This window comes from Entelurus aequoreus, linkage group LG08, assembly GCF_033978785.1.
Source record: "Entelurus aequoreus isolate RoL-2023_Sb linkage group LG08, RoL_Eaeq_v1.1, whole genome shotgun sequence".
NCBI lineage: Eukaryota > Metazoa > Chordata > Actinopteri > Syngnathiformes > Syngnathidae > Entelurus > Entelurus aequoreus.
Window position 1 is genome coordinate 6,323,316 of NC_084738.1, and position 17,188 is coordinate 6,340,503.

Consider the following 17,188-nt stretch of genomic DNA (forward strand, 5'->3'; position numbering starts at 1 on the left):
CTGCAAAAGCACGAATCATACGAACACAAAACTGTTTTTAAGAATCTGATGTCAGAGTGTTATTGGAGTTTTGAAGCGGTCAGAATTAACTTATGGGCGGGATTTATCCAGTAGAAAAAGCTTCTTGTTTTGTTCACGGCCAAGTTTTCTCCAACCTGATGTTCCGCCCACAGACTTGGCAGAGTTGGATCGCCTGCAGGACGCACTGTCACTGGACCAGCAGGGACCCCAGCACTCCTCCTCCTCTTCCTCCTCCACCAACTCCTCCACCTCCTCCTCGTCCACCGCCTCCTCCTCGGGGGTCCGGGAGAACGGGCAGAGCCAGAGGAGGACCCTCAAGGACTTCAACCTGATCAAGGTTCTCGGCAAAGGCAGCTTCGGCAAGGTTGGTCTGTTAGTTGTCGCTCTTGTTGCCGGGTAGATTTACCCCACAACACTCAATAAAGATCTGGGGGACCAAAGTGCCACCGCTCATTTTTTTAAGGCCCGCGGAACATTTTAAAATAATAAAAACTTATAATAAACAGATTTAAAGTCGATCTAGAGAATTAAGTGTTGAAAGTAAAAATAATATATATTGATATATGACTTATTTTAACACTTTTATTAGTGGTACACTTGAATCCCCGTGACCTGTAGTCTGATTTTTTTTTTTAAACGGTCATTGCTCAAAAAATAATAATTACTCAAAAACATTGTTGTTATGAATTATTGACCTATTTAGACTCCTAATACTTCACATCAAATATTCCACTTTGAATATTTTTTGGTGCAATATATTTTGTGTTTTTGCCATGGAAACAAGGCATAAAACTTCAGAAAAAAATCTTTATGTCAATGGATAAATCAGATTTTTTTTTAATATCTGACTTGTTTTCAACACTTTAATGACTGAGGCCCTTACGGGTCCCTGGGACCTTTTACTTTCACAGAAATTGAAGTTAGCCCTAATGGTTACAGTAAATATTGTATTTGTTTTAAAATAAAATATATCAAAATTTCCCCTGCCGTCTTTCATTTTTCAGTTTGTGGCTCTAAGTGGAAAAAGTTTGGACACCCCTGGTTTAGCATAATAAATCATATAATAATAATAATAATGAATTAGATTTATGTAGCGCTTTTCTACCGACTAGATACTCAAAACCGAATTAAGTGCTGAAAATCTAACAATAAACAACTGAACTGATGTAAAAGTTGATAAATCCTACATTTATTTTCAACTGCCTTACTACTCCTTACAAATTAAATATATTAATTATACAAATCTACCCAGCTATTGAATTGATTTGTTTGGTTTAAATTAGGGATGTCCGATAATGGCTTTTTGCCGATATCCGATATTCCGATATTGTCCAACTCTTTAATTACCGATACCGATATCAACCGATACCGATATCAACCGATATATACAGTCGTGGAATTAACACATTATTATGCCTAATTTGGACAACCAGGTATGGTGAAGATAAGGTACTTTTAAAAAAAATAATAAAATAAGATAACTAAATTAAAAACATTTTCTTGAATAAAAAAGAAAGTAAAACAATATAAAAACAGTTACATAGAAACTAGTAATTAATGAAAATGAGTAAAATGAAGTGTTAAAGGTTAGTACTATTAGTGGAGCAGCAGCACGCACAATCATGTGTGCTTACGGACTGTATCCCTTGCAGACTGTATTGATATATATTGACATATAATGTAGGAAGCAGAATATTAATAACAGAAAGAAATGGGGGGAGGGAGGTTTTTTGGGTTGGTGCACTAATTGTAAGTGTATCTTGTGTTTTTTATGTTGATTTAATAAAAAATAAACAAAAAACAACAACGATACAGATAATAAAAAAAACGATACCGATAATTTCCGATATTACATTTTAACGCATTTATCGGCCGATAATATCGGCAGGCCGATATTATCGGACATCCCTAGTTTAAATAGCCTCTGCCATTTTTTAAGCACAATTACATGTGATTAAATGCATTTCCAAGCACAACACGGAAAGAGGAAGAACGTGATGAAAAATGATATAATGATTAATAAGAATAAACCATTTATTTAAATCAAACACTAAACTGCATCAATAAGACCGCACATTCTACATTTACCAACGATAGTAACTTCGCCTTTAATTGTACTCTTATGTTACAGCATTTACTTATATGGTCCAATCCAAACAACCTTCCCTAGTCACGGTGCAGAAAGAAAAAAAATCAACCAGTACAAAAATACAACACACATGGTCACAAATAAGACAACCTGTTAATTAAACTTTGTGGATATTGTAAAAAAAACAAAAAAACAACAACGTTCAATCAACATTAAAAAATCTAAATGACAATAAATCCATTGCAAGGGAAAAATGCAACACACTTCCTGCACATTTATACATGTTTGCCGCTTTTTAGCTGCTTGATATTTCTAAATGTTTACAAAACCTTAAGGACGTTGTCACGGAAGTAAACAATGTAGGAGTTGATCTTTCAATAATAACCAGTTACAATAATTATGAATTATATATCCATTATATTATTATAATATGTACTCATATATATGTATAGGCTATATATATATATATATATATATACTGTATATGTATATATACATGTTACTTTGCATGCAGTCCGCTTTTGGCCCCTGGCCAAATTTTTAAGCCCAATGCGGCCCCCCAGTCCAAAAGTTTGGACACCCTTATTCTAGATACATGTTTCAACATTAAGAGAGCCCTATAGACATGAAAATAACACCCTTTAGTCACATTTACACTCGTTTAATTCAATCTAGTAATGACGTCTGAGGCTGAGCCAATCAGTGACCACCATAATGAACAGCGCTTTGATTGGTTTGGTATCATCCAGTGAACAATACTGCTGTAGTATAGTTATTTTTCAGTTCATTTAGCAATTTTTATGCCTAAAATTGTTTAATTCAGGGCTAAAATATGCTTTCCAAAAAGCAAACTTTAAAGCGCTATGTGGTCGACTCTTGGAAACTGGAAAACCATCAACATTTTTTAAAATGTTTATTCTATATTTTTTTCATTAATACATTAAATGTAAGATATATTGTATTTAAATACCATTATTTTTATAATATATATTTTTTAACTGATTTGTTGGGGGAAACCATTTAGTTGCATTTTTGACACAACATTGTGTCCCCAAAAGGAGCTTGAGTTTGCGCAGTAAAGTACAACCTGTGTCGTCATCCAGGTGATGCTAGCCGAGCTGAAGGGGACGGAGGAGGTTTATGCCGTCAAGGTCCTGAAGAAGGATGTGATCCTGCAGGACGACGACGTGGACTGCACCATGACCGAGAAGCGGATCCTGGCTCTGGCCCGCCGACACCCCTACCTCACCCAGCTGTACTGCTGCTTCCAGACCCGAGTACGTGCACCTTCTGAGCACCCCGTCTTTATCCTGCCGGCTTCAAGCGTGTCTTCCCCCTTCAGGACCGCTTGTTCTTCGTCATGGAATACGTGAACGGAGGAGACCTGATGTTCCAGATTCAGCGCTCCCGCAAGTTTGACGAGCCTCGCTCTCGATTCTACGCCGCCGAGGTCACCTCAGCGCTCATGTTCCTGCACCGCAATGGAGTCATATACAGGTACCCCGCCATGTCGCCTTTCTCTTTGTTAGCGCTCTCGATTATGCAGATCCAAAAAATGTTGTGACAGACTGCGTTTTTTCTTCATTTCTCAGTGAATAATGATACTTTAAGCATTTTTTCTGCAGCCCTGGTTCGCATATACTGTACATAATTCAACATTTTTTGTAGTAGGTAAGGTTAGGTTACTGTCAGGTTCAAACACTGATGACATCTATTAAACAAGACAAGAAGCAAGGAATTAAACAGAGACAGAATTCAATTTAGCTCATTGAGGAGAAACGCGTAGATACTGTACAAGGGTGTTCCCACGCTCTGACGAAAGATTGTACGCCTCCTCTTTTATTTGGACTTTCCCTGATTACATGGCAACAGCTGTTTCTAAGGGAGGGGGGTCGTAAACAGCCATCGCCTTTGGCTACAAAACAGTTCAAAGAAAAGGTGCCTGGAGGGAGGTCAGGCCCTGCCTCCTCTCCGCTTTGTAGATATCGGGTAAAGACAAAATCTTTCTGTGGATTACAATACATAAAAGAAACCGACACCCTCATGTCGCTCCCCATCCTATACAGTGGAGTTTTACAAGCCTTCTGCTTAGGTAAGATCAAAGACAGCTTTTGTCTGCTCGCCGGGAACTCATTTAAAACCTACCTATTGTATCTAATTATAACTTAGATACAATTCTTCTGACAGTTACTTTATTAGTACCCGAAGGTAAACTTGTTTTGCAAGCAGCAAGATCAGGACATGAATTGATTAACGTGGACCCCGACTTAAACATGTTGAAAAACTTATTCAGTGGTCAATTGTACGGAATATGTACTGTACTGTGCAATCTACTAATAAAAGTTTCAATCAATCAAAGACATCCATTGAAACATAAAGAGAAAGGAACATCTTAGATATGCAATACAAAGACCTAGCACATAACAAGCATCACAAACATTGCCAAGATCACAAAATAGTACATGGACTCCAAGTTCCCCATAAAAAAGATAAAACCTATAAAATCCCAATCAGAAAACATTTGGGACAAGCCAGAATAAAACACCATAATGAAAGAATAAATAATAACATAGGTAGGGATGGCACTATTATGAAACACCAACACAGTGTCAGCTGTCATTTGCCCATCATTACCTTATTGTATAGTACGTTTAATAGGCTCAATATTATGAAACAATAGGCAACTTTATTTGTTTAGCACTTTTCCTACACAAGGCAGACTCAAAGTGCTTCACAGACAACAAAGTCAAATGAAAGAAAATAAAAGCAAAATTAAAATGCAGACAATAAAAATAAAAACAGTGCGGATGTTAAAAGTTAAAAGATTAAAAGATTTAGCTGAAAGCTAAGGTGAACATAAAAGTCTTCAGTCTAGTTTTAAAAGTAGTCAGAGTTGGGGAAAGTCAGGAAGTTTATTCCAGCTATTTGTTGCATAGTGACTGAATGATGCTCTCCCTTCATTGGACTTCACTCTGGGAACCACTAACAGATCTGGTCTCAGAAGATCTTAGTGATCTATAGTGGGAGCATATCAGTGATATACTTGACCATGTAGTGGTCTCAGAAGATCTTAGTGATCTAGAGGGCGTATATAGTGGGAGCATATCAGTGATATACTAGACCATGTAGTGGTCTCAGAAGATCTTAGTGATCTAGAGGGCTTCTATAGTGGGAGCATATCAGTGATATACTAGACCATGTAGTGGTCTCAGAAGATCTTAGTGATCTAGAGGGCTTATATAGTGGGAACATATCAGTGATATACTAGACCATGTAGTGGTCTCAGAAGATCTTAGTGATCTAGAGGGCTTCTATAGTGGGAACATATCAGTGATATACTAGACCATGTAGTGGTCTCAGAAGATCTTAGTGATCTAGAGTGGGAGCATATCAGTGATATACTAGACCATGTAGTGGTCTCAGAAGATCTTAGTGATCTAGAGTGGGAGCATATCAGTGATATACTAGACCATGTAGTGGTCTCAGAAGATCTTAGTGATCTAGAGGGCTTCTATAGTGGGAGCATATCAGTGATATACTAGACCATGTAGTGGTCTCAGAAGATCTTAGTGATCTAGAGGGCTTATATAGTGGGAGCATATCAGTGATATACTAGACCATGTAGTGGTCTCAGAAGATCTTAGTGATCTAGAGGGCTTCTATAGTGGGAGCATATCAGTGATATACTAGACCATGTAGTGGTCTCAGAAGATCTTAGTGATCTAGAGGGCTTATATAGTGGGAGCATATCAGTGATATACTAGACCATGTAGTGGTTTATATGTGAGCAGATCAATTCTCTGATGTACAGGGAGCCAATGTAAGGATTTAAGAATTGCTGTAATGTGCTCCCATGTGTTGGTCTTAGTTAGAACTCTAGCAGCAGCGTTCTGAACAAGCTGTAGCTGCCTGACACTTTTTTTGGGAAGACCTGCAAGGAGACCATTACAATAGTCTAGCCTACTGGTAATAAAGGCATGTACAAGTTTTTCTAAGTCTTGAGCTGACATGAGCCCTCGAAGTCTTGTTACATTTTTGAGGTGATAGTAGGCCGATTTTGTTACTGATTTGATGTGACTGTCCAAATGTAAATCACAATCTAAAATAACCCCAAGATTCCTGGCTTTATTTGAGGTTTTCAGGGACTGTGATTGAAGGTGTTGGACGACTTTAAACCTTTCTTTTTTAGCACCAAAAACAATGATCTCAGCAATAAATATACAAAGGATGTAAAAAAAATACACACTACCGTTCAAAAGTTTGGGGTCACCCAAACAATTTAGTGTTCGAGCCTTCATTTCTAAGAACAAGAATAGACTGTGGAGTTTCAGATGAAAGTTCTCTTTTTCTGGCCATTTTGAGCGTTGAATTGAGCCCACAAATGTGATGCTCCAGAAAGTCAATCTGCAGAAAGGAAGGTCAGTTTTGTAGCTTCTGTAACGAGCTAAAGTGTTTTCAGATGTGTGAACATGATTGCACAAGGGTTTTGTAATCATCAATTAGCCTTCTGAGCCAATGAGCAAACACATTGTACCATTAGAACACTGGAGTGATAGTTGCTGGAAATGGGCCTCTATACACCTATGTAGATATTGCACCAAAAAGCAGACATTTGCAGCTAGAATAGTCATTTAGCACATTAGCAATGTATAGAGTGTATTTCTGTAAAGTTAAGACTAGTTTAAAGTTATCTTCCACCTTCTACCATCCTAGTCACGTCCGTTGTGTCTTTGGGCAAGACACTTCACCCTTGCTCCTGATGGGTGCTGGTAGCGCCTTGCATGGCAGCTCCCTCCATCAGTGTGTGAATGTGGAAATAGTGTCAAAGCGCTTTGAGTACCTTGAAGGTAGAAAAGCGCTATACAAGTATAACCCATTTATCATTTATTTATTTATTTATCATTGAAAAGTACAGTGCTTTTCCTTCAAAAATAAGGACATTTCAATGTGACCCCAAACTTTTGAACGCTAGTGTATATATATATTTTGTGGTCTTATTAACGGTTATCATTAAGAAAGTTGCCTGGACGTGGATCAGAGCACTACCACTCGCCAAACGTGGAGCCTGGCATGGTACTGTTAGTAGAGATATGCAGATATATTCCCTGTGTTGCTAGATATCTGGAGATGTATGTCGTAATATGTATATGTGCTTTGCTATGGAGGTTTTTCCCCACTCCAGACTGGGCCCCCTTAGGAGTCCAGTCTGGATTGTATTTTTTTACTCATCCTTCCCCAGCGTTTTACCTTTTTCCCCATCTTTTACGGGGCACCTCGTGGCGACCCATCAGCGTTCCTGTTCTGTACGTACACTGTTTGTTTGTCTCATCTTCAACGGCTTTGTGCTGAAAACAAAGTTTCGTTGTACTTGTGCAATGACAATAAAAGACCTATCCTATCCTATCCTAAATATCTAATATCGATTCAGGGGTACGTCAGGATTTTTGTAGCATTCGGTTTTCAATGAAAATGTTTGCCAGGAGTTTTTTGCGTATACCGTCTGTTATCGTACAGCCAAATACTACGCTTAAAAATATTGTCTTTGAAAAAAACACACAAGAATAGAACCCTTTTATCCGTTCAGCATCCGTGTGGTAAAGGTTTTATACAAAAACATAAGCTAAAAATGTATCTTTTAGACTTAGACTTCCTTTTTATTGTCATTCAAATTTGAACTTTACAGTACAGATAAGAATGAAATTGCGTTGCATTAGCTGGTTGTAGTGCAGGATAAAAGAGCAATAAGGTGCAGATATAATTAAATAGAATACTGTACAGATAAATATATTGCACTTTTGCATATGCATCCACGTTTATGGATGTATGTTATATTGTCTTTATATTCCAGCCAGTTCATCCATTTTTGGAGAGAATTGAGGGGATTATTATGATGCGTTCAAGAGTCTTATGGCCTGAGGGAAGAAGCTGGAGGTTCTGCTACGGAGGCTACGGAACCTCTTTCTAGAGTCCAGCAGTGAAAACAGTCCTTGGTGGGGGTGGGAGGAGTCTGCAGATTTTCTGAGCCCTGGTCAGGCAGCGGCTTTTTGCCATCTCCTGGATAGTTCTGCTCTTTAAACTGACACTGCTTCACACCTGAAGTTCCTCATGGATAAATAAAGTACTTATTTCAATTGTAGCAAATTAGTTCGTTAGCCCGCGTAGAATCCCGCAAATTCAAGTGTCCAAAGTACGGTTGTCCCGATACCAATAATTTGTTACCGGTAGCAAAATGTACATCGACACTTCTCCAAATAAAGGGAACTACAAAAAAGCGTCAATTTTGGCTTTATTTTAGCAGAAAATCTTGCAATACAATAAACATATGTTTCCTATTGCACTCAAAGAACAATTTTAGAAGGTTCAAATATGAATTAAAGGGCATTAAACACATTTTGTTTTTTCTTCTTGCACTCAAAGAACAATTTACAATTTTCCATATTACATATAGCCTGCCATAATCAAAGATTAGATTAGAATATAATAAAAAAGCTTTATTTACATAATATTAAATGCTTCTTGATTTATGGTTGCCAATCCTGGTCTGTGCTTTAAGAAAATTACAATTATTAGTTAGTACTGAAAACAAAACTATGGATAAATGTTCACAGATAAGGCATGTAGCAGGTAAAACACACTTTTGTTAAAGCTAAAACGCAAATTGTAGCAATTTGTTACCAAATTCAGTAATTTTACTTGAAGTTATAAGGGCAGTCGTAACTCCGCTAATATTTGGCATCAAGCAAAGGTGCAGCTGTGTGCACGTCTACATAACTACATGTTATGTATGTAAGGTACCTTTTCTCCATTTCATTTCATTTAAATCCATGTGTTTTTTTATTTTATATGCTGTAAAAAAAACAAAAAAAACCCTGCAAATATTACGGTAAAATTGTGGCGACTGAGCTGCCAGTACAATCTAAAGATTTGGTTTTGTACAGTGTACGTAAAAAAAGACAGACAATTATACACATGTTATTTATATTCCTACTGTATATTATTCACTGTTAAAATCGGCCCTCTGAGGGCATCCATAACTGCAAAAGAGTTTGACAAGCCTGGTCTAGTGTGAGCAATTAGGCTTACTGATGACTGCCCCCTGGTGGCTGACTATAGTATAAGGTACAAATTGTTCCCTCATAGTTGAAATGATAGAATGGCTCCGAAATGTCCGCAACTGACGATTAAGGGCAAAGTAGCGGGTTTGGCCCACACCCTGATTGATGCAGTGACATGTTGACCCGCAGGGATCTGAAGCTGGACAACATCCTGCTGGATGCCGAGGGTCACTGCAAGCTGGCCGACTTTGGGATGTGTAAGGAGGGTATCATGAACGGCGTGACCACCACCACTTTCTGCGGCACGCCCGACTACATCGCCCCCGAGGTGAGTCGATGGCTCTTGTTTCTCTTCTTCAACGCCTGAGAAGAATGAAGAAAGTTCCTTGAATGATCATTCTTGTTAGCAGGGTCCGATTCCGATATTGGGGAATAATAAATAGTTCATGCTTTGGCCCATTAAATCTGTACATTTTATTATGTCAAGACTATTATTTGAGATCAGTAACTGTATGTCATGAATTATTATCTGTAGGTAAACAAAAGTCTCTGACATTTAAATTCGATTTGAAATATTCCTTTCTGAAATCTTCTAAATCTGCGTTCATAGGGCTGTGAATTTATGGGCCGCATGATTCAGCTGGGTAACGATTCCATTCAGAATCGATTCTCGATTCAAAATCCTTTTTAATAACATCGGGTGCCAGTTCTAGGATTAACTACATTCCTCCATAAAATAGATAAACAGCCGTGATCAATTTTGATATTGCTCAAAACACAGGGCCACTTCATTTTATTTGGCCCTCAAAAGTCTGGAAATAATGAGAGTCAATTTAATTGTTGTACAGTACAAATGGTAAGCAATTTTACAGTAATGAGGGTTATTTGCATTATTATTATTATTATATTATGATTACATTAGTGTTTAATTTAGTCACGAAATAATGCTGACAATAATATTGTTTATTGGCAATAGCCTGTGGGACAATTTATAGTCCAGCCAAACTTCTTATTAGATTACAAAAATGCTAATTCAATTGTGTAATGATATACACTACCGTTCAAAAGTTTGGGGTCACCCAAACAATTTAGTGTTCGAGCCTTCATTTCTAAGAACAAGAATAGACTGTGGAGTTTCAGATGAAAGTTCTCTTTTTCTGGCCATTTTGAGCGTTTAATTGACCCCACAAATGTGATGCTCCAGAAAGTCAACCTGTTCAAAGGAAGGTCAGTTTTGTAGCTTCTGTAAGGAGCTAAAGTGTTTTCAGATGTGTGAACATGATTGCACAAGGGTTTTCTAATCATCAATTAGCCTTCTGAGCCAATGAGCAAACACATTGTACCATTAGAACACTGGAGTGATAGTTGCTGGAAATGGGCCTCTATACACCTATGTAGATATTGCACCAAAAAGCAGACATTTGCAGCTAGAATAGTCATTTAGCACATTAGCAATGTATAGAGTGTATTTCTTTCAAGTTAAGACTAGTTTAAAGTTATCTTCATTGAAAAGTACAGTGCTTTTCCTTCAAAAATAAGGACATTTACATGTGACCCCAAACTTTTGAACGCTAGTGTACATATATATACAACACATCTCCCTTTTTTAACTTTTGTTTTTCTTTCCTTGTAAACGTTACAAAATCACACTGTAGATGTGTTGTTTGTCTAATTATAAATAATGCAGACGAGGCGTGTTGGCTGACTTCTTGACGTTTACTTTCACAGCGTGGCAACATGCAACAACACTTTTCGGGGCTACCACACATGCTCGTCACTCCCGTTGCATGCTGGGTAGTGTAGTTGTTATATTCCGTAGCTCATAACATCTTTCCCCCTATAAAGAAATAATGTTAACTCAATAAAGTGTATTTCTTTTTTTAGCTTTAACTTTTCATTTTTTAGCATTGTAACCACATTTGCAAACAACTTTTCTCTTCATAGAATTTTCTTTCAATAAAGAAATAAAGTGCAAAAATGTCAAAGCATCATAACAAACAGTTATGTCAAATAGCAGCAGAAGTGCACTTTTTGGAGAGCTGTATTATTTCCAGTTTTGTGCCCAAGGGACTGATTTTATTTAACACTATATTATTATTTATACACCTATAGTGAGCACAGAGACAGCTTGTTTTTGTGTTACTGTATATATTTGTTTCTCTGAAAAATCCCACTTAATATACTTTGGGTAACAACAGTCAATGTTTATTTATTTTATTTTATTTTTTTAGGGGGGTAACAGTCAATATTTATTTATTTATTTATTAGATTACATTTTTTTTCTTATATAATAAAAGTGAGCTTTTGTTAAACCAAATATTGTGTGTTTTTTTCCATATACAACAACCTATCTGGACTCCATAAGACAATCCATAAGGAATCGGTTCGATAAGAAGATAAATAATAATAATAATAATGGATTAGATTTATATCGCGCTTTTCTATTGTTAGATACTCAAAGCGCTCACAGAGAAGTGGGAACCCATCATTCATTCACACCTGGTGGTGGTAAGCTACATTTGTAGCCACAGCTGCCCTGGGGTAGACTGACGGAAGCGCGGCTGCCAGTTTGCGCCTACGGCCCCTCCGACCACTACCTACCATTCATTTCACCGGTGTGAGCGGCACCGGGGCAAAGGGTGAAGTGTCCTGCCCAAGGACACAATGGCAGCGATTTTTGGATGGTAAGAGGCGGGGAGCGAACCTGCAACCCTCAGGTTTCTGGCACGGTTGCTCTACCCACTACGCCACGCCGTCCCTTTCGATAATAGGCTCGAAGTGGATCATTTGTTATCAAACATCATCCCTAGGTGCCATGCAGGTGTGTCGATGCTGAGTGGGTCAAAGTGTTCAACCAGCTCATATAAGGCTACGTGAGCAACAGCTAACTTTATCTTGCGAGCCTATCAGTTAAGCACGTCACGAGGTTCTGTTTATTCCACAAACTAGCGTCCTTTACTGGGTATGTAAAACAAGGACATCATTTATTTTTATTTATTTATTTATTTATTCATTATGTTTTTTTGTTTTTTTAAATGTACTTTATTATTTCATTTTTTTAAAAATGTAACTCATTTATTGTAAAACAAACGCCTTATTTATTACCTGCATTTAATCAGAGAAGAACAAGCTTTGCTTGATTATTCTCTACCGGCTATAATTGTTAGTTACAGCGTTGTTTTCCAACATTTGATACTGCTGTGAAATGAAAATCTTTTCCACGGAATAGATCTTATCATTGCTGGAACTAAATATCGCCCGGGGGAAAAGGGGTATTGCGTTCTGATCGGCGCCAGCTTGATAAGCGACAATGTGCTCGTTGCCCAACAGATCCTGCAGGAACTGGAGTACGGCGCCTCGGTGGACTGGTGGGCCCTGGGGGTCCTGATGTACGAGATGATGGCCGGGCAGCCCCCCTTCGAGGCCGACAATGAGGATGACCTGTTCGAGTCCATCCTCCACGACGACGTCCTCTACCCCGTGTGGCTCAGCAAGGAGGCTGTGTCCATCCTCAGAGCGGTACGTGGCAGCGAACGCATCACAAGACGGGCCTCCAACTGTAAAGAGGCTTTTATTTTCCGAAATGTGAAAACTCGTTATGTGTAACAAGTAGGCGTGCGCCCTTGATTTTACTGAAGAAGTATGCGATTGGCCAATGCCGATATTAGTTCTTTCAATGCCGATTAGGGCTGGAACGACGATTAATCGATTAAATCAATTATTTTCATTAGGAAAATATTCTGTTGCTTCCAGGAATCCTTTAATGAGTGTACCGTATTTTCTGGACTATAGATTATATATATTATATATATATATATAAAGTAAAATAAAAATAAATAAAAAGTAAAATGTATGACTTTTTAAAAGGCCGCTGTGTACACGGCCGTAGGGAGAAGTACAGAGCGCTAATCAACCTTAAAGGCACTGCCTTTGCGTGCCGGCCCAGTCACATAATATCTACGGCTTTTCACACACAAAAGTGAATGCAAGGCATACTTGGTCAACAGCCATACAGGTCACACTGAGGGTGGCCGTATAAACAACTTTAACTCTGTTACAAATATGCGCCACACTGTGAACCCACACCAAACAAGAATGACAAACACATTTCGGGAGAACATCCGCACCGTAACACAACATAAACACAACAGAACAAATACCCAGAACCCCTTGCAGCACTAACTCTTCCGGGACACTACAATATACACCCCCCGCTACCCCCTAGCCCCCCACCTCAACCCCGCCCACCTCAACCTCCTCATGCTCTCTCAGGGAGAGCATGTCCCAAATTCCAAGCTGCTGTTTTGAGGCATGTTAAAAAAATAATGCACTTTGTGACTTCAATAATAAATATGGCAGTGCCATGTTGGCATTTTTTTCCATAACTTGAGTTGATTTATTTTGTACAACCTTGTTACATTGTTGAATGCATCCAGCGGGGCATCACAACAAAATTAGGCATAATAATGTGTTCATTCCACCACTGTATATATCGGTATCGGTTGATATCGGAATCGGTAATTAAGAGTTGGACAATATCGGAATATCGGATATCGGCAAAAAAGTCATTATCGGACATCTCTAGTTTTACATTTAGAAAAAATCATAATATGACTCCTTTTAATGCGCCTTATAATCCGGTGCGCCTTTTGTATGAGAAACAAGCTGACTAGACCCGCTCATCCGCAGTGCGCCTTATAATCCGGTGCGCCCTATGGTCCGGAAAATACGGTAAATCCCGGTTTTGCAATTATTAACATTTGAAACGGTCGTACTAACAGTCGGGAATTTGACTGTTGTTTTTAAATACAGTATGTCTGTTTTTAGCATTTCAAAAAAGTGCTCTGGGTTATCTCCACCCACTTAAGGAGACTGTGCACTTCATTGAAAATTCTGCCTTTCCAAAGATAACAAAGCTCACTTTTTCAGTTGTGACTTCATTAATGTGTGTTTGTTAATCACTCGACGGATCATAGAGGAGTTTTTTCCTGAAAATGTGACCCCTGGGGCAATTTAGTTGAATAGCTCTGCTCCACCAAAACGTTTCAGTCCAAAGAGCTAAAACTATCATTCATATTTTATGCACTAGAAGCTCCCGGCGCCCTCAAAGCCGCTAAAAGTGCACTTAACGCCATTTAGCGGCGAGGCGTTATGACCGGCTGACAAAAAAACAACAAAAAAACAGGCAGACAAAAAGTCAGTCAGAGGTGCGGAGTAATAACAATGTGATCATAGAGACGCAAATTGATGTTGCTGTACTTAACGGGCGAGGCGACAAAAGCAACATCACTTTCAGAGAGGCCCGTGTGTGACCCGTTTCATTACTCCTACGCCGCTTCCTGCCATCCACCAGCCATTCATGCCGCCATTATATACTAACCCCGTTTCCATATGAGTTGGGAAATGGTGTTAGATGTAAATATAAACAGAATACAATGATTTGCAAATCCTTTTCAAGCCATATTCAGTTGAATATGCTACAAAGACAACATATTTCATGTTCAAACTCATCAACTTGATTGTTTTTTTGCAAATAATAATTAATGTAGAATTTCATGACTGCAACACGTGCCAAAGTAGTTGTGAAAGGGCATGTTCACCACTGTGTTACATGGCCTTTCCTTTTAACAACACTCAGTTTTGGTTTGGGAAGTGAGGAGACACATTTTTGAAGTGGAATTCTTTCCCATTCTTGCTTGATGTACAGCTTAAGTTGTTCAACAGTCCGGGGGTCTCCCTTCTCACATTGCAGGTGCCACACATTTTCAATGTCTGGACTACAGGCAGGCCAGTCTAGTACCCGCACTCTTTTACTATGAAGCCACGTTGATGTAACACGTGGCTTGGCATTGTCTTGCTGAAATAAGCAGGGACGTCCATGGTAACAACATATGTTGCTCCAAAAGCTGTATGTACCTTTCAGCATTAATGGTGCCTTCACAGATGTGTAAGTTACCCATGTCTTGGCCACTAATACACCCCCATACCATCACACATGCTGCCTTTTACACTTTGCGCCTAGAACAATCCGGATGGTTCTTTTCCTCTTTGGTCCGGATGACACGACGCCCACAGTTTCCAAAAACAATTTGAAATGTGGACTCGTCAGACCACAGAACACTTTTCCACTTTGCATCAGTCCATCTTAGATGAGCTCAGGCCCAGCGAAGCCGACGGCGTTTCTGGGTGTTGTTGATAAAAGGTTTTCGCCTTACATAGGAGAGTTTTAACTTGCACTTACAGATGTAGCGACCAACTGTAGTTACTGACAGTGGGTTTCTGAAGTGTTCCTGAGCCCATGTGGTGATATCCTTTACACACTGATGTCGCTTGTTGATGCAGTACAGCCTGAGGGATGGAAGGTCACGGGCTTAGCTGCTTACCTGCAGTGATTTCTCCACATTCTCTGAACCCTTTGATGATATTACGGAGCGTAGATGGTGAAATCCCTCAATTCCTTGCAATAGCTGCTTGAGAAAGGTTGTTCTTAAACTGTTCAACAATTTGCTCAGGCATTTGTTGACAAAGTGGTGACCCTCGCCCCATCCTTGTTTGTGAATGACTGAGCATTTCATGGAATCTACTTTTATAGCCAATCATGGCACCCACCTGTTCCCAATTAGCCTGTTCACCTGTGGGATGTTCCAAATAAGTGTTTGATGAGCATTCCTCAACTTTATCAGTATTTATTGCCACCTTTCCCAACTTCTTTGTCACGTGTTGCTGCCATCAAATTCTAAAGTTAATGATTATTTGCACACAAAAAAAAAGTTTATGAGTTTGAACATCAAATATGTTGTCTTTGTAGCATATTCAACTGAATATGGCTTGAAAAGGATTTGCAAATCATTGTATTCCGTTTATATTTACATCTAACACCATTTCCCAACTCATATGGAAACGGGGTTTGTATATATATGTATATATATATATATATATATGTATTTTTTTTAGCCTTTTCCTGCCGACTTGTAATGTGACGGCCACGCCGTGTTTGTGTGCAGTTTATGACCAAGAACCCGGCCAAGCGTCTGGGCTGCGTGGTGAGTCAAGGCTGCGAGGACGCCATCAAGACGCACGCCTTCTTCCGAGAGATCGACTGGGTGCTGCTGGAGCAGAGGAAAGTCAGACCCCCGTTTAAACCCAGAATTGTAAGCAACAACACACTCACTCACACAAGTGTTACTGTTAGGTATTATTAGGTACTCATTTGACCCAGTCTGTGCCATTGCTGGTTGTAATTCTGCCCTTTTTCAGCTGGGAATTCTCAAAATATGAATTGGAACATTTCAGGCAACTTTAGTTTTTTTTAGTTTTTTTTAACAAAGTTCTCAAGCCGACTCATTGGAGTAAGAGGACTGAAAGTAACAGGGGGGAGTTTTGGGCAAAAAAAAAAAGCAAATACATGGCATTTATGCTAATAGCATGTTGACACTAAAGCACATTACAGTTTGTTTATTTTTAGATAAATAACATCAATAAATAATTCAGGTAACAGGACTGTGCTGAGGTTTTAACTTCCACTACAGTCTTAGCTAAAATATCATTGAATATAGAGAAAAATAAATAAATAAATGTACTTCTGTTCCTGTGGCCTGAGTGAAAAACCGGTGATATGACTTAAATGTACATTTTTACTAAATACATTTTTTTTCTCTGAAGTTTTGCACTAGATTAACTAATATATATATATATATATATATATATATATATATATATATATATATATATATATATATATATATATATATATATATATATATATATATATATATATGTGTGTGTGTGTGTGTGTGTGTGTGTGTGTGTGTGTGTGTGTGTGTGTGTGTGTGTGTGTGTGTGTGTGTGTGTGTGTGTGTGTGTGTATTAGTATATGTTACATTAGTATGTATATTTGTTGCCTCTAAAAACTAATAAAACTTAAGTTAATTAAAAAAGTAGGTTAGGAGTAATATAAATATGTAGAATATATAAAGTGAGTATTAATAGTATATATATACATGTATATATGTGGGTGTATATA

At 38.4% G+C, this 17,188-nt stretch overlaps 1 protein-coding gene across 1 annotated transcript in view; it reads left to right on the forward strand.

The window, feature by feature from the left end:
• prkcea (protein kinase C, epsilon a) overlaps positions 1 to 17,188 on the forward strand; it is a 78,726-nt gene that overhangs the window by 58,354 nt on the left and 3,184 nt on the right. Inside the window, exons 9-14 of the mRNA XM_062055408.1 lie at positions 174 to 385; positions 3,214 to 3,387; positions 3,453 to 3,607; positions 9,355 to 9,493; positions 12,496 to 12,684; positions 16,170 to 16,316. Of these exons, the coding sequence (XP_061911392.1) occupies positions 174 to 385; positions 3,214 to 3,387; positions 3,453 to 3,607; positions 9,355 to 9,493; positions 12,496 to 12,684; positions 16,170 to 16,316 (1,016 nt within the window). The remainder of the gene's footprint in view (positions 1 to 173; positions 386 to 3,213; positions 3,388 to 3,452; positions 3,608 to 9,354; positions 9,494 to 12,495; positions 12,685 to 16,169; positions 16,317 to 17,188) is intronic.